This window comes from Microcaecilia unicolor, chromosome 14 (assembly GCF_901765095.1).
Source record: "Microcaecilia unicolor chromosome 14, aMicUni1.1, whole genome shotgun sequence".
In the NCBI taxonomy this organism is placed as follows: domain Eukaryota; kingdom Metazoa; phylum Chordata; class Amphibia; order Gymnophiona; family Siphonopidae; genus Microcaecilia; species Microcaecilia unicolor.
In genome coordinates this window covers 31,216,971-31,234,713 of record NC_044044.1, presented here as the reverse complement: position 1 = coordinate 31,234,713, position 17,743 = coordinate 31,216,971, and the positions used below count along the sequence as shown (strand labels likewise).

General features: G+C 44.7%; 1 protein-coding gene across 2 annotated transcripts; it reads right to left on the bottom strand.

Moving 5' to 3' along the window:
• Positions 1 to 296: 296 nt before the first annotated feature.
• On the bottom strand, positions 297 to 11,765 carry DCAF11 (DDB1 and CUL4 associated factor 11). 2 transcript variants are annotated; one of them, XM_030186393.1, is made up of 14 exons: positions 10,590 to 11,765; positions 9,977 to 10,104; positions 9,490 to 9,608; positions 6,168 to 6,232; positions 5,380 to 5,480; positions 5,116 to 5,262; positions 4,673 to 4,727; positions 4,266 to 4,334; positions 3,906 to 3,963; positions 2,705 to 2,890; positions 2,369 to 2,522; positions 2,114 to 2,266; positions 783 to 889; positions 297 to 681 (listed from the first exon to the last, which is right to left on the bottom strand). In XM_030186393.1, the coding sequence occupies exons 1-14, from the start codon at positions 10,739 to 10,741 to the stop codon at positions 553 to 555; spliced, it is 1,623 nt and encodes a 540-aa protein (XP_030042253.1). In that variant the 5' UTR covers positions 10,742 to 11,765; the 3' UTR covers positions 297 to 552. The 2 variants fall into 2 exon arrangements, with proteins under 2 accessions (XP_030042253.1, XP_030042254.1); XM_030186394.1 differs by lacking the exon at positions 9,977 to 10,104 and having other exon boundaries at positions 10,590 to 10,736.
• Positions 11,766 to 17,743: the final 5,978 nt, after the last annotated feature.

Here is a 17,743-nt window from a genome sequence, read left to right as displayed (position 1 = left end):
AAGTGAAAGGGGACGGCCTTAGGAGAAATCTAAGGAAATACTTCTTGGAATGGCCTCCAGTGGAGGTGGAGGAGATGAAGACTGTATCTGAATCCAGGAAAGCACGGGGAAAAGCACACAGGATCTCTGCGAGAGAGGAAGGGATTGTAGAGCTGAGCACTGGGGGTGAATGTATAGACCAGATGGGTCGTGTGATCTTTATCTGCTGTAACGTTTTTAAGTTTCTCTTTATAAAGAGGCCCCTCAGACCCACCGCCGCCATCACCATCCCACACAAAGGTGCTTCTAAGATGAAGTTCACATGATTCACACTCAGAAATTTATTCTGTACAGACATCCTCGCAAGCTTATCACCACAGCATTGCGTCCTTCCATCTGTTGCTGCGCCTCGGATAGGCAGAGTCCTAGATACAGAATCAACTTTGTCTATTGTGCAGAAAAGCTAAATATAACAACCCTCCTGTCAAAAAAAAAAAACCCCATAATAAAGCGTAATGTCCAGAATCATCAAGTCTTTGCCACGGCAGTCCTTAAAACTGGCAATGAGGCAGCTCATGAAGAGGAAGAGGTGTCAGTTCTTGTGGCACGAGTGGCACGGGCTTCTCCAGGAGCAGGGTCACGGAGGTCATCTTCATAGTACTCTGCCTGCCGGTACTCCCAAAGCCGCAGGAATCCGTCCCACTGCCAGTGAAGGAGGGAAAAAAAAAAGATTACGTTTGGGAATATCGTGCTTCTCCTCCTCTTCTCTCCCTCCCCATCCCAGTTCATTCCAAGTCACTTACAGAGCTGCTGACGATCTTCTCTTCGTAAGGGTGCCAGCTTACGTCACGGACACAGGCTTTGTGATTGGTCAGTTTTTTCACGATCTTTCCAGTGAGCAGGTCATATACTGGTAGGTACCAAAAAAAGGAAAAATTAGGTCATACCTGCTAACTTTCTTTCCTTTAGTCACATCAGACCAGTCCAAACACCTATGAGTTGTGACTTGATGGACAGAACCCACATTCTCTGAACTGGTCTGATATAGATGGTAAGGAAGAAGAACTTATGTCTTATCTGATAATATTTTTTCCTTTTGTCCTACCAGACCAGTCAAAAACATATGGATTATACCCATCACTACACAATCCACAAGTTTTGGGCTGGTCTGATGTGGACGCTAAGGAAAGGGGAAAGACATTTTTTCCCACACAATTTGCTCCCACATCCCTGGCACAAATTCTCCTTACGGTTCATGGTTCACTTTATTTGATATACCGCCAATTGTTAATATATATCTAGGCGGTTTACAGATTTAAAAATATAAAGGAAGGATAAAAGAATTATTTGAAAGGGGGTGAAAAAAACAAGAGATGATAAGCTGGGAAACCTAGGTTACAATGATTTAATCAGATACGGTAAGGAGAGAGACAAGGGTTAAAAAGGGGCAACTAGACAGATGGGACATAGAAAGGGGGAAAGGATGAGGGACAGAGACAGGACCAAAATAATTAAAATAGTATCAGGAATATACATAACAAACCCTTTAGCCTGGAGGGAATGACTTAGTAAAGTACAGGATTTTAATTTTTGTTTGAAGATCTTGTGAGAGGAACTACTTTGAAGCAAGAGTTACTAGTGAACCCCTCACCAATGAGTTGACAGTGACCTGTCCATGCACTACAAAGGATGAAGTGAACTCTTGGCCTCGAAAGGTGATATTTCAATAAATTGATCAGTCAAATATCGTAATTTGTTAACTTTTTGGAAAATGCAATAAACAAAATTATTACATGAATAAATAAACATCAGTCAGTCCTTAAGGTGGCACAAGCCCCCTTCTGGAACTTTTCTACAATCCTGACTTAAGTATAACCTTCCCTGACCTGCAATGACTGGTATAGATGTTTTACCAGCACAGCCGTGACCTGCTCTGGCAAGGTCATGTGTAGGAGCAGGTAAAGATGTTTTTGCCACTGTGACCTGGTGTAAAGATTCTACCAGCATGATGGTAACTTGCCCGTTTAATGTAATTTAGCATGCAGTTTCCAGCTGTCATCATCCAGGGTGGTTTCCATGATCTTGCCGGAACACTAGCCCATTCAGATGTTTTGCCAGCCCTGCGGTGACTCACCTATGACTTTGCCGGAGCAGCAACCAGTGTAGATGTATTGCTGGCCGGTGCTGAAGGCTGGAGAGAAGCGGCAGCGGATGAGGGTGTGAAGTACACCGTGACCTCTGTAAGTCATGAGAGAGCTGTCTCCAGGGAGCGACTGTTTCCTCAGAGCTGGGGGAGAGAAACAGAAGGAGAAACGGAGGGTTAAGGCAGCGAGAGGACAGAAGAGATCTTCCCAGTGTGGCAGGTGGGCCAGGAATGAGCTCCTCTCACCTCTTTTAGGTACCTGCTGCCAGCGGTAGTCCCAGTTCTGCTGCGTCACGGCCCTGCGGGATGCTTCCAGCGCTTCCTGGCTGGAGAAGCGACGGATGTCCCAGAGCTTAATTGTCTGGTCTTTGGAGTTGGAGATTAGATATCGAGCATCATTCTGTTCAACAGACAAGACACATAGGGGGGCCAATCAAGGAAGAGAGTCAGGGATATATACCAGAGAGGGGCAATCACAAAGAGAATGACACATGCTCTTTGACAGAAAGAGAGAGTTTCTGGACATTTGTCCTGGTTGAACAAGAGAATCGGTTGCTCACTGAGCCCTAGTTCCGTCCTCACCTTGCTATCGATGAAGGTAACTCCGTCCTGATGGCCGGCCAGCACCCCCACAGTCTGGGGGTTGTCTTCCCGCAACGTGCGACGGTCCCATACCTTACAGAGCGCATCATCCCCTCCAGAGAAGAAGATGTTGGAGCTGGCATCAGCAAATGCTACAGCGTTTACATCGTCCTCATGGGCATCAATCTAGCGAGACAGATAAAGTCAGTGCCACAGGAAGAAAAGTTAAGTTTGAATACCACCGAAAGCAAAAGGGAGGGGTGGAGGCTGTCCCTCAAACTGCTCAGGCTCGCCTGCACCTGGGCATGTGATCTACACTAGCACCTTCCTCCCACCGATTTGGTCCCGCTTGCCTTTGGGCGAGTCTCCCTCTCTCAAGTTATTCCCCAGTGATTTCTAAGGGCACTGGGGCCACACTCTCGGGGGTCCCACAGTTTCCAGAAAGCACCCAGAGACACAAAATACAAACCAGCAGGATTCTCAGTCAGTCCAGGACAACAGAGCTAATAAACTAATGGGTTTATTATCAGATAAATAGAACAGTGAATGGTATAAAATAGGCTGAAAAACCACAAGCAATAACAGGTAACTGAATAAGGATCTATATTAAAAATATCTAAACACTTTGTTACTACCTGGGTAGCACCTGGGGAGTTTCAGGAAAATAACTACTCACAGGTCTTAAACAGTTTTCAGTTCTCTATCTCCACCTGCTGGTTGATGGACTTACTATCCCACAGGTTCTGCAATAGTGGGAAGCTACCTAATGGATTTGCTTGTTTACTCTTTCCAAAAATACCAGAATTAGGGGGCATGCAATGAAACTACTAAGTAGTAAATTTAAAACAAATACTAAGTAGCAAATTTAAAATGAATCGGAGAAAATATTTCTTCACTCAAAGGGTAATTAAACTCTGGAATATGTTGCCAGAAAATGTGGTAAAAGTAGGGTTTAAAAAAGGTTTGGATAATTTGCTAAAAGAAAAGTCCATAAGCCATTATTAAGATGGACTTGGGAAAATCCACTGCTTATTTCTAGGATAAGCAGCATAAAATCTGTTTTACTCTCTTGGGATTTTGCCAGGTACTTTTGACCTGGATTGGCCACTGTTGGAAACAGGATACTGGCCTTGATGAACCTTTGGTCTTGTCCCAGTATGACAATGTTTATGTTCTTATGTAAAAAAAACAGACAGCTTACCCTCAGTGTCCGTGTGTTCTGCTCCCGGTCAAAGACATACAGACAGCCATCGTTGGCACTAGAAACGGAGAGAGAGAAAGAAGCATGGAGAGGGGCTCCATGATGAGCAAACACCCAAAACCATACAGGAATCTCTCTCATCACATACACATCCCCCCCCCACTCCCTCTCCTAGCAAAACAGAAGAAGGTAGGAAAAAAAAAAAGTTTTCACAACAAATCTTTGGAGACCACAGAAAGGAGATTGAAGAATAAGAGCCAGAACACCAATTACAGAGATTCTCAACCCCGTGGATAGTACGTCTTCCTCTGCCCTTACCCCTACCCCATTCACCGCAAAGATCACACCATTGATTCTTACCCTCCAAGTATTTCCCGGCTGTCTGAAGAGACTGTAATGGAGAAGACGGCAAACCTGCGATTAGAGGGACTGTGCAGAAAGACAGAAAAGGAGGATCAGTGCTAAAGACAGTCACAGAACAGGAAATCTGTCAGGTAACACAAACTGACATACAGGGACTGCACAGAGAGAGTTAGGGAATGCAGGGGTCGGTACCGGTGTGCCAGGTGGAGGCAAGAAACATGTCAACACAGGACATGACGTAAAGAGACATCCAGACACACAAATATACACACACCAAGCTGCATTAAGCCAGCATCACCAATCCAGCAAAGCAGGGGGGGGGGGGGAGACGCTGCAAGGACAAGGCGCATCTCACCTACTACACAGCGCAGCAGGTACAGAGGGTCGCCGTAAAGACCACCAACCTTAAATCCAACGCTGTGTGCGTATCAGTGTCCCCATAGATATTGCAAATGTGAACTATGAGAAAAGGAACAGAATGAGATGGGGGAGGTTAGAGACTCAGGAGAAAGAGACATACACAGATGGGGGAGATTACAAGCTGCGCGGAACTGAAGGAAGAGAAGTGCACCGATGCAGACAGAGGGACAACATGACAGGAAGGGCAACACTTTGAGCATCACAAGCAGGTCTGGTCTTCTGCCTAGTCAAATACGGATGAAACTCTGCAAACTGCAGGAATATCCACTATGGCATCTACCACACGATGACTGTTACAGAACACCCATGACTCAGTGCAAAAGGAAGGTCCGAGGCAGCTCATGCACGCTCTATCCCTCACACACACAGCTGGCACAGCCTGTGTTCACGCCATCACACCTAGGCCCAGGTTGACCTGCTTACTCACTGTAGTCAGACCAGCTGGAATACAGGAATTGACTTCCATCGGGTGTGAAAGCCACATCAAGGACACTCCAGCCCACGTCACGTGCCTTCACCATCTTAAATTTCTTAAATCTCCCAGAGTGGCAGTCATAGAGGCGGATGTTCTGGTCTGTAGAAGACCGAAAATGGGAAAATAAAAAGAAAGGCAAGCCCCTGTGTTGGGAAAGAAGAGAATATAGGGAACGAAGCACCCAGCAGGGCCGTAGGGATCAGGGCATCAAGTTACCTTGACATGCAGACATGAAGATATGTCCATCCTGGGAATAGACGCCACAGAAAGCTTTCTGTGCATAGGAGTCTGTGTAACCCAGGTAATTGGGCAGGAAACTGTGAAAGACCAAGAGCAGGAATTATTCATAACACAACCTCTTACACTAAGAGGAAGACCCCACCCCAAGCAGACAAACTTCCCACTCACTCACTCACCATGACCAACACCTGCAGGCGGGGAAGGAAAGCCGCAAGAGCGGAAGACCTAGGTCCGCTACGTATGAGGATACACGTGAGGGAGAGTAGTGTGACCAGGAGACGAACTATGTGCTAAACTAATGTTTTTCAACTTTTGCAGTGATCGCCCACACTGCGTTTGTTCCTTGATCACACTTTCCGTCTCTTTAAAGACAGCAAGTGCTACATTTTGAAGCATACATACTTCAACACATCTTTAGCAGATTTTGGAGTATATCTTTATCCATTCTACTAAGACCCCTGAAGCAGGCACTTAGCTGAAACATGGTACCATGTCGGGTATTAGAAGAATAAAGTTTGTTCAGCACATGTTGTTCGTCGCCTGGTGTTTCTTGGAAGGGGCCTACTGGTCACACTACTCTCCCTCACGTGTACCATCTGCAGGCCTCATACCCCAAGACCTCTCCTGAACACCCAAACCCCTGGCCCTTGATATACCTAGCACCCTTTTCCTGATGAAAAAACAAGCTCACAACCAATCAAGGACTGTGCTGAAGCAGCCACTCTCTCCTCCTGTATCTCTTATGCTAAGAACAAGATACCTACTGAGATACCATGCGGGAGCATTCCCCTGGAGAGAAGCTGTCATTCCGGCAGCGGCCTTTCTCTCTCTGAAAAGTCAAACAAGGAGAGCATGAAAGTGCAGCTCAGTGTCCTGCAAAACCCCTCCCCCCCCCAATCCAAATCCATGCAAAAGTGCCACGCTTAAAGCTCATGAAACAGAGGGAGAGACATATAAAACACCAGAAAATCAAAGCAGAAATGCATTTCCTCTTGTACTGTGCCAAATCCAAAGAGAGAAGAGATGCACATTTCCCAAACAGCAAAGAAAGAAAACTCAAAGACTTCCCAGAAAAGAATGAGCAGAAAAAAAAAAACTGTGGACAAATTTTGACAAATGTATGAACCAGGTCGTTCCCCGAAATCTTCAGGGACTCGGCAGCTGTTGCAATCATCAGTAGCAAAAAATACATTATGTACATATTTTCAATAGCGTTTTTGTCCTTTGCAGGTCCATGTTTATGGAACAAATTGATTGGCTCTCTCCATATGATGACATCAATATCCGATTTTAAGCAGTTGAAAACAATTATTTGTACAGGATTTTATGAGATGTTGCTATGTGAATCTGTGTGCATTTTATTTATGTATGTAATATTTGAAAGGTGATCGGCGGGATATAAATGAAATAAATAAATAATTCTGAAGAGGAGAAACAGCAGCCGGAGCAGCAAAATCTGTGGGATCCAACATGAAAAGTGACAATCTGGGTCCAGCGCCAGAAACCAGGAATTTTCTTTGGCATTTCTCTTCTTGCTTTTGTAATTCTTTCCTTTATAATCTGTTTAAGGATAAATTACAAAGTCATTTTTTTTCTTACATTTGTACCCCGCGCTTTCCCACTCATGGCAGGCTCAATGCGGCTTACATGCATTTACCCAGGAAAACCAGTTTAAACTGTTTGCTTGAAGATCTCACCAAGGCAAGCAACCCAAGTGGGAGAGGTCAAGAGAAAGAAAACTCACAGACCTAAAAGGCCTTTGCAGAGAAGTCAGAGTCCACTTAACAGCAGGGGTCATCAAAACCTGTCCTCACCCAATCCAAGTAAAAGTTTCCATAATATATGTACTTCTATAACTGGACTCCGGTGAGACCTCATTTAGAATATTGTGTACAATTCTGGAGACCTCACCTTCAAAAAGATATAAACAGGATGGAGTCGGTCCAGAGGGCGGCTACTAAAATGCTCAGTGGTCTTCATCATAAAATGTATGGGGACAGACTTAAAGATCTCAATACGTATATGACAGAGATATTTAAATGCCTATGTGGCATAAATGCACAGGAGAGGAGTCTCAGTTGAAAAGCAGCTCTGGAACAAGGGAGCATATGATGAAGGTGAAAAGGGAGACTCAGAAGTAACCTGAGGAAATACTGAAATTAAATGGCTGATATAATCCTGCTTTTGGTGAGTAATCAATAAACTCCTTTGAGAGCTAATTTCTCATATTCACCTAATCCCAGTGTCTTTCTGATTATTGACGAGGTCTCATAATTATTTTATTAACAATACTTCCATTCCATTCCTAGTTTTTATATTGTGCAAATTTCCAACAGGAATCATAGTGGGTTACAATAAATTCAATCACAGTTTAGAATTTTTTTATAGATCAAAATACTTATCAGATACAAAGGTTTTCAAAGTTCGTCTAAACTGAAAATACTCTTTAATACTACAGAATTGAATTAGCATTGAATTCCAGAAAAATAACTACAAGAACTATCGTAAAAACATTTATAACTAATTTTATTACATTCAATGAGTAATTAAATCGAGAAGACCGACAAGATCTTCATGGAAAGGGAGATGAATTTGTGGAACAACCTCAAGGGGGAAGTGGTGGAGACGAAAACAGTATCTGAATTCAAGAGAGCTTGGGACAAGTACATAGGATTTCGAAAGGAGTAGATGGCATGGATGGACCTCTTTTTTTCTCCATCTATACTTCTTCCCTTGGTGCTCTGATCTCATCCCATGAAGACTCCAGATCTACCTCTCCACACTAGAAATCTCAGCAGGAATCCAGGCCAAAGTATCAGCCTGCCTGTCTGAAATTGCTGCCTGAATGTCTCACCGTCATCTGAAAATAAACATGGCAAAGACTGAGCTTCTTATCTTAACCCCTAAACTTACCTCTCCTTTTCCCCCATTCTCTATCTCTGTGGATAACACTCTCATCCTCCCTGTCTCATCAGCTCGTAACCCTGGGGTCATCTTCGACTCCTCTCTCTCCTTCTCTACACATATTCAGCAGACTGCTAACTATTGCAACTTGCTTCTCATAGGTCTCCCACTTAGCCATCTCTCTCCCCTTCAATCTGTTCAAAATTCTGCTGCACGACTTATATTCTGCCAGAGTCACTATGCTCATATTAGCCCTCTCCTCAAGTCACTTCACTGGCTCCCTATCCGTTCCTGCGTACAGTTCAAACTCCCCTTATTGACTTACAAGTGCATTCACTCTGCAGCTCCTCAGTACCTCTCCACTCTCATCTCTCCCTACACTCCTCCCCGGGAACTCCGTTCACTGGGTAAATCTCTCTTATCTGCACCTTTCTCCTCTACCACTAACTCCAGACTCAGTTCCTTTTATCTTGTTGCACCATATGCCTGGAAGAGACTTCTGAGCTGGTACGTCAAGCTCCATCTCTGGCCATCTTCAAATACAGGCTAAAAGCCCACCTTTTTGATGCTGCTTTTAACTCCAACCCTTACTCACTTGTTCAGTACCCACGTTTTATCATTCTCACCTTAGTAATTCATTTATCTCTTATTTGTCCTGTTTGTCTGTCCTAATTAGATTGTAAGCTCTGTCAAGCAGGGACTGTCTCTTTATGTCCAGTGTACAGCGCCGTGTACGTCTAGTAGCGCTATAGAAATGATAAGTAGTAGTAGTAGACTGGATAGGCCATATGATCTTTATCTGTCTACATTTTTCTGTTTCCAGGGGAAAGTTTAGGACAAGATTGTGAAAGAGCACTCAGACTACTAGATTTTCATTCCTATACACAAGCAGGATTAAGTCCGTGAGTCCTCTGTATGTGTGATCAATTTTCACAAAGGAAGTTAGTCACATAATTTATGCTTTCAAAATTGCATACTTTGCGCTTAGGTGGAACAAAATTGTTCCTTGTTTGTATGTAGAAACTGTCAGGCCAAAACGTTTCCTGAATTGGAGCGGGCAGGGAGATAGAAGGTGACTATCTCTGAAAGGGACAGACATTGAGACCCAGAAGAAAGGAGAGAGGTAGGAACATGCAGAGTGAGTGAAATGCAGCATGCCAGAGTTAGTGAGAATAGAGGGACCTGTAACAGGAGACGGGGGATACTGCAGTCTGTGCTGGACCCCAGTTTTCCTGCAGCAAGCAGGATCTGCGTCTTAATCTCATTGTGATCCAGTCCAGCTGTATCTGGAGTAGTGTCCACTGTGGAGAAAGGATTGGGATGGTTAATCAGCAAGCCATCATCTACTCACCTACCCAATCTGACCCTGCTGAGGAGTCAGCACTCCCTGTTCTGCAACATACGGCACATGGTCTACCAGAGAGAGAGGAAGATCTGTCACCCAATGTCACAGAGAGCAAGGGGATGCACTCTTCTTACACCAGTCCAGCAGATCAGACCCCGAGGGATGTTCTCTGGGACATAATTGGGTGGGAGTCTTAGTGTCCCTTGTGCAGCTTCCTCTGTGTTCCTCTCTTTCGAGACACAGCCAGGAGTAGGATGGGGAGGGGGAGCATACCCACAACCATCCCAAGGTAACCTCCCTGCTCCCTTCCCCCTCAGGACGTACCTGATGGGGTGTAGCGATCCCCCAGGCAGCCCTCCCAGGCACTTTCATTGTCATCATCTGAGTCCGAGAAAGCCTGAGCCAGTTGCAGGCTGGCAGCCCCTCCTCCCTGAACCAGCCTCACCTGGCCCCTGCAGAGAGAGCATAGAGTCATAACCTCCACATGCAGCGCTGAGACACAGTTTGTGTGAGTGCGAGACTCTGTGTGGGACAGTGATAGGGACACACTGCCTGCCACAATCTAATCCACTAACTACAGAGTCTAAGAACATGGCACTCCAGTCCAGAGGATCTTGGTGCCCCAACCTATCTGTGCAATCAAGAGGACCTAGCAGAAACGATAAGGAACACCTCTCATTGTGTAAGAGATGTCAAATCACTCTGCTGCTGTCCTAAATCAGGCTTTTTATATGCCTTATGCACAGTATATAAAATCTGATATAAAACACCACTAATCCCCTCCCCATTTTTCTACCCAGCCATATTGTAGGATATTCTGCTGACAGCAGATAAGGCATCTGATCAACAACTGGCAGTGCCATAGGTTGAACACTCCCTTTGTCTGCCCCATGTCCCTGCATTGTGGGAGAAAGCAGTGGGTACACTCCTTAATTACCTGCGCAGGAGGTATGCCAGTACCTGGGCCAGATCCACGTTCTCCTCCTCATCCTCCTCCTCCCCCCGGCGACCTGCACCCCGGTCCTCCTGAGACTCACCCCCACTGCCGCCACTGCTGCCACCTGCACTGCTACTATTGCGGGATCCCATATTCCATCTCTAAATGCAAGGCTATTAGCACTGACAATCACCAGCCTGATCCACCGGTCACTGGCAAGGAACTGCTCATTCAAGGAACTAGAGATCCACCCACTACAACAATCACAGCCCTAGAGATCCATGCGCTGCATTATAGCCCTGGCATCAACCCACTGTGCTAAGCTCCAACCACAAATCCCTACTGCAGTAACTGCAAATGTACAATCCCCAGTTTCCCCAATCACAATCCTGGAGATCCACCCCCCCCCCCCCAATACAGGAACCTCCAATCACAGCTCTGGAGATCAACCCACCACTACAATCACCTCCAGTTATTGCCCTAAAGATCCACCCAAGGCAATTCTCAGCCACCAATCAGTACTCACAGACCATGGATTAGCCCAACCACTCAGATCTTTGATGCCAGGGAGGTAAATCAATCACACCAACCAATAAGAGTTCACAGATCAGAGCAAAACCAAAACTTTCACAAATCTAGACTGATCCCACACTACAGGGTCAAATCAGACCTCAAATGGCAAAAAAAAAAAAAAAAATAGTCAACCCCCAATGACCAATCATAATTCAAGGCTCCTATACAGAGAAAGCCTCACAGACCAATCAGCATTCAGAACAGAAATCAGGACAACTATTGATCGAGACTGATGAATCGCAGGAGCCAATCAGAGCGCAAATACCGGAGAAAGCAGCTAACCCCGGCCACCAATTAGAATTCAGGGAGACCGAGAAGTTGCATTGACCAATCAGCATCAGAGAACCCTAGCCGCGCGCTGGGAAGTGAGACATTGCGCCGGGAAAGCCTATAGAGAAAACACCGCGCTACACCTTAACCTGGAGAACCGACCAATCCCGGGGCGGACAGCACAAGCTGCGCCTGACAACTGACTAATTCGAAGCGCCACCCCCCCCCCCCCCACCACTCTCCTCCTTGTCAACCCTAGGAGGCTTATGTCAACCACAACTACTTGTTGTTTACAAGCCAGCGACTGCTTCCTCTTCCGGCCTCCTGCGCCGCTTTGCGCGCCGGTCACGAGACCCAGATGGGCGGGACGTTCCATACCTTTTCCCCTCGCTGATTGGGAGGGTGGAAGATAATGAATCGCGCAGAGGGCTGTTATTGGGCAGGAAGGCTGTCTTTCCACACGGAGAAAAATAAAGAAGTGACGCGGAGAAGGGGAAAAAGGCAATTTTATTGGCGTCCCGACTGTCCCGCCCCTGTTGCCTGGTGGAAAAAGCCGAGAAAGGGGGCGGAGGAGCGTGCCAACCTCCGAGCGGCATCTGATTGGCCATGAACTTGTTGGCATGGGAACGGACGAACTAAGCCGTTAAACCTTGCCCTTCAGTCTGAGGGCGGCTGCTGTTAGTACTAGGAACTCTGACGTCATTCGGTTTAAAGGGCCAGCAACACTTGAGGCCACATTGTGTAAACAGTGGCCTTTGACATCTTTTTCTAGAAAAAAAACAATTCTTGGTTGTGTGTCTCTGCCTTTAGCACACAGGTGGTTGAACTTGAACTGCATTAGGACGAGAGGCAGCTACAGTTTAGGAGTGGAACAATAATATTAATTTATTATACAAGGTGAAGCTCCAGGGTCTATGTCAGATCTAGCTCATCACCTACATTCCTGAATCTCCACTATCCAAACTGTAAGGGACTGAAATATAAATTAACATATGCATCCAGCTTCTACATATGCACGGTTATCAATCGAAATCAAACAAAATAAAACATGGAAAAGAAAATAAGATGATACCTTTTTTATTGGACATAACTTAATACATTTCTTGATTAGCTTTCGAAGGTTGCCCTTCTTCCAGATCGGGTTCTACATGGAACGTTGCTACTCTTTGAGATTCTGCATGGAATCTTGTCACTCTTTAGCATTCTGGAATCTTGCTATTCTTTGGGGTTCTACATGTAGAGAGGTGTGGTAGCCGTGTTAAAGGTTATCAATAGAAATCAAACAAAATAAAACATGGAAAAGAAAATAAGATGATACCTTTTTTATTGGACATAATTTAATACATTTCTTGATTAGCTTTCGAAGGTTGCCCTTCTTCCTCAGATCGGAAATAAGCAAATGTGCTAGCTGACAGTGTATATAAGTGAAAACATTCAAGCATTACTATGACAGTCTGACAGGGTGGGAGGATGGGGGTGGGTCGGAGGTATGCATGGGGACATCAAAGCATATCATTGATATTCTAACAGGATGGGTGTGGATAGGTGAGGGTTGGGGTGATCAACAGAGAATACAGCTTTATGGTTTATAATGGGCTAGGAACCCCAGATCCTTGTTAATTCCTTTCTGTTGGGTGTTAAAATATTCAATCATTCTGACTTCAAAGGTCTTACGTTCTTGTATGGTTTTAAAGTTACCTTTCAGGATTCTCACTGTGAAGTCACTGGTACAGTGTGTGGGGGCCCTACTGGCTGTATTGTTCATGTGATGTCTATGCAAATTGAATCTTGTCTTAAGCATCTGGCCTGTTTCTCCAATATAGCATCCTTCGCTACATTTTTTACACTGAATGATATATACCACATTGGAAGATGAGCAAGTGAAAGATCCCATGTTTTATTTTGTTTGATTTCTATTGATAACCTTAAGAGTGGACTAACACAGCTACCACACTCCTTTACATATGCACGCAAATTTGGAATGAATTACCAAAATCCATAAAAATAACACATGACATAGTGAACTTCCGTAAACTATTGAAAACTTATTTATTTATTTATTATTTATTGCATTTATATCCCACATTTTCCCACCTATTTGCAGGCTCAATGTGGCTTACATAGTTTAGTTATGATATTGTCATTCCAGGAAATCAGATACAATTAGTAATATGTAGAGATTAAGTAAGGGGAAGAAGAAGGAAGTGATTGGGCGGGTAAGTTTAGAAGGTGGACTTTCATAACTGGATGGGTTGGTGAGGTGGATTGTTGGGGCCATGGGTTCTCTTTGTAGGCTTTGTTGAAGAGATATGTTTTCAGAGATTTGCGAAAGTTATTTCCTCAATTGTTTTTAGGTCTGTGGGTAATGCATTCCATAGCTGCGTGCTCATGTAGGAGAAGATAGTGGCATTTATTTAAGAAAGCATACAATAACAATTCATCCTAAATGCAAATTAATAAAACGTATCAATACAACATGTATTCTTTATATCTTAACTGGTTTTTTTGCTAAATTATCTTGATTTGTTGTTTAATGTTCCTAATTGTTCAAGTTAATTTTTGTCATGAATGAAGTTTAACCTATTACCTTCAGCTCTTATCATAAGACGAACTTTCCTCCTGTAACCTAACTTAATCTGTCCCTCTACCTCAACTATGTATTTCTCCTATCCGGAACTGGTAATCACCACTTACGGAACTATGTAAGCCACACTGAGCCTGCAAATAGGTGGGAAAATGTGGGATACAAATGTTATAAATAAATACATAAATTATCACATCTAAAAGCAGGTCTGTTGCTATCTTTGCGTATTGACCCCCCCCCCCCTCCCCACTGAAAATAAATCATTCATAGCAAACTGGTAGAAAATAAATGATGTATAGAACTTGTGCATCAACTCATTAAATCAGGTTAATGATGAATTTATCCTGCAATCTAGTGAGAAGCAGAACATTATTTATTGTAAATGTATTCTTATCAACTTCTATTGTACGTTGCCAAGTATGAGCATTTCTTAGTTGGGTATCTAATGAGTCAAATTCAACAAACAGATACGATAGCAGCAGGAAGTACAGAGAAGGTGGAAATGAAAAGAGGGAGGAGAAAGACGAGAATACACACACTCCCCGCTTATATTCCATTTATGCTGTAAATTTTTTAAATCTCGGGTCCCTAGAAGAATAAGAAGGCCTAAAACAGTGGTTACCAAAGTTGGTCCTGGACGGAGGCACCACAGCCAGTTGGGTTTTCAGGAAATCCACAATGAATATTCATAAGAGAGATTTGCATGCAGTAGAGACATGCTTGTGGGCCTTTCCTACGTGATAATGCCTAGGGTTCCGTACGTCTACATTTCCCTGGACATGTCTTCCTTTTGAAGGGATTGTTGGGGGTCCAGGTGTTTTATTCCCCAGTCAGCCCATTTGTCCATGGATTCGGGGGGCTCACCTCTCCTCCCAGCCTCATGGCACCCTCCCCGAGCCTTCTGTAATGAACCCTGGTGGTCTAGTGGCTTCTTCGGGGCAGGTACTGCACTCTTTCCTGCCTTCTGCTGACCTTACTTTATGTCTTACTAAGACATAAAGAGGCTACAGTTGGTTTAGAGGAACGTGAGTGAAATGGTAAGAAGAGATCTCCATCAGAAGACAAATGAGAAGAGATTAGAGGGCCTAAATTTGTATACTGTGGGGGAGAGAAGGGGTAGAGCAGATATGACAGGTATTAATATACAAACAAGACTTTTTCAGATAAGGGGAAGCAGGGGGCGTAGCCAGACACCAAAGCTTGGGTGGGCCTGGGCCCAAGATGGGTGGGCAGAAGAACCCCGCCTCATCCCACAGATGATGTGGTCTCTCCTCTCACCTGCATGCCGTATGGTCTCTCAAATATCCTCCCTCTCCTGAATACCTTTTAAAAGGCAGATTTTCACCGGCAACGGGCAGTAACTAATAAGCACTGCTGATGTTGGCTCCATACCCTTCCCTCTGATGCAACTTCCTGTTTCCGCATAGGCGGGAATACATCAGAGCGAAGGCTATGGGGCCGGTCCGAGCACTATGCATCAGTCACTACTCACTGCAGGCGAAGATCTGCTATTTACAAGGTATGCAGGAGGGACAGTTGTTTTTGAGTTTTCAGCTGGTGGGGCTTAGGGATCCCTGCCAGCCACATTATAGCTATGCTGGTACTGGGTGGGCCTGAGCCCAAGCCCACCCTTGGCTACGCCACTGAGGGGAAGTAAACATTTTGTTCTTTTACAGATTTATATCCTGCATTATCTAAAAGTCTAAGTGGGTTACAAAACAATACAACAATAAAACATTAAAACTTACAATTGTCTATGAGAAAACTTCAATTCTTGTACTCCCAGTTAGAAAACACGTGTTTAAACTAAGATTTCAGGCTTGTGCGAAACAATGAAAGACAGAAACTGCTCGTAACTCATATGGAAGTGGATTCCATAGCTTTGATCTTAAAACTGAAAAGATTCTCACCCGAGAGTCTGCAAAATTGATCTGTCAAAATTATTATGAATCTAATAACAGCTTATATTTTGATCTCAGATGCCTCACTGGTTGATATAGTCGAAGAGATGAGGACAGAAGTAGAGCTATGTAGATACTGAACAGGAGCTAAAAGGGAATCTTGTGGGACACCACACTGAACTTTATACTGAGGGGAGGATGAATTGTGCCAATAAACAGAGTAGGTTTGATTTGTTGAGAAGTTAAAAAAACAATGGTAGACCACGCCAGAAATGTCTAAATCGGTAAGTCTGTGAAGTAGTGTAGAATGATCAACCAAGTCAAAGGCGGATGGTAAATCAAGAGAAAGAAGAATGACTATCTTACCCTAGTCAAGATAGTGATGTATATAGTAGTTAGTCCAAGCAGGGCTGTTTCAGTGCTCTATGTGTTTTCCTAAAACCGGTTTGATGGGGATGTAATGCATTAGTCTTGTCTAAATAGTCAGTGAGTTGTTGTAAAACCAAGTGTTCCAAGATTTTTTTTAAAGAAATGGTAACTGAGAAATTGGACGGTAATTGGAAAGTATAGATTGATTGAGCTTCCAATCTTTCTGTTTAGGAAATATACAAGTGGGCTTTCCAAGTGGACGTGACAAAGAGGGAAGGTGAAGAGAAGCTGAGTGGAGGTAAGGAGAGTGAAAGGCAATCAGAAAAATAGAAAAACAAGTCTAAAGGGAATTTACTGAGAAGAAAGGTAAAGAGTAAAGTTCAGATTATATTGATTCCAGAAAGTGCTAATGTTCAAACCAGAGGCAAGGACTAGAGATAAAATCATTGCTGGGGGAGGGAGGGCCAGGCAGGAGAAAGGCAGGGGCAGAATCTGTAGATATAAGAACTGCTGAGGGGAAACAGAAATTAGGAGCGGGGGGGGGGGGGGGGTGCGGATGAGGAGGAGGAAAAAGCAAGGGCAGTAACCAGAGAGTAACTTAAAATGAAGACACATGTAGCACTATTTTGGACAGGTTGTAGAAGTAGGAATTGAGAGGTACATGTCAGTGTGCCTCAATTTTCACCTGTATTTTATAGGGGTGGGCAAGTAATGCGTTAATAATGCTATTAACATGTTAATAGTTTAATGCAGGCCGTGCATTTTAATGCGGCCCGATTTTTTAAACACTGACCCAACCCGCAGCCTTATTTTTTGTAAAGCCGACCTGACCTAACGGGATTCCCCCCCCCCCCCCCCCCCCGCTTTTACCTTTGCAGAAGGGCTCCTTGTCTCCCCCTGCACAACCAGGCTCTTTAGATACTTGAGCCTCCATGGTGCAGGAAACTGAGGCAGTCTCGCAGGACTCAAAACTGTGGAACCCAACTTCCTGCACCGCCGCAGCTCAAGTATCTGCACAGCCGGGCGCAGAGGAAGACAAGGGACGCTGAGGAAGGAGAAAAGGAGCCCTGCTGTAGAGATAAAAGTGGGGGAAGGGGAGAGAATCTAGGGGAGAGGCTGGGGAAGCAGGGCATAGCAGAATTTGGGGGAGAGGCTGGGGGGACGTAAAAGAATCTGGGGAGAGGCTGGGGGATATAAAAGAATCTGGGGAGAGGCTGGAGAGGGGGCATGAATCTGGGGGAGAAGCTGGGGAGGGGGCATGAGAGAATCTGGGGGAGAGGCTGGAGGGGGGGGGACATGTGAGAAACTGGGTGAAGGCTAGGTAGAGAGAGGGGCAGGAGGGGAAAGGCAGAGGCAATAACCAGAGATACAGAAACTGTTGAGGGGAGGGGAGGGGAGGCAATCGAAGGTGTATTTGCCCTTGGTAACAGTTCTTGGGCAGTTTCAGGGCACTGGGT

Excerpts from the sequence above, each read along its gene's own strand:
- DCAF11 (XM_030186393.1), bottom strand. The coding sequence starts at position 10,741 with ATGGGATCCCGCAATAGTAGCAGTGCAGGTGGCAGCAGTGGCGGCAGT. Across the intron at positions 9,609-9,976 it reads GGATCGCTACACCCCATCAG|TGGACACTACTCCAGATACA; the intron begins GTACGTCCTGAG and ends CTTTCTCCACAG. Across the intron at positions 4,728-5,115 it reads TTCCAGCTGGTCTGACTACA|TTCACATTTGCAATATCTAT; the intron begins GTGAGTAAGCAG and ends CTTTTCTCATAG.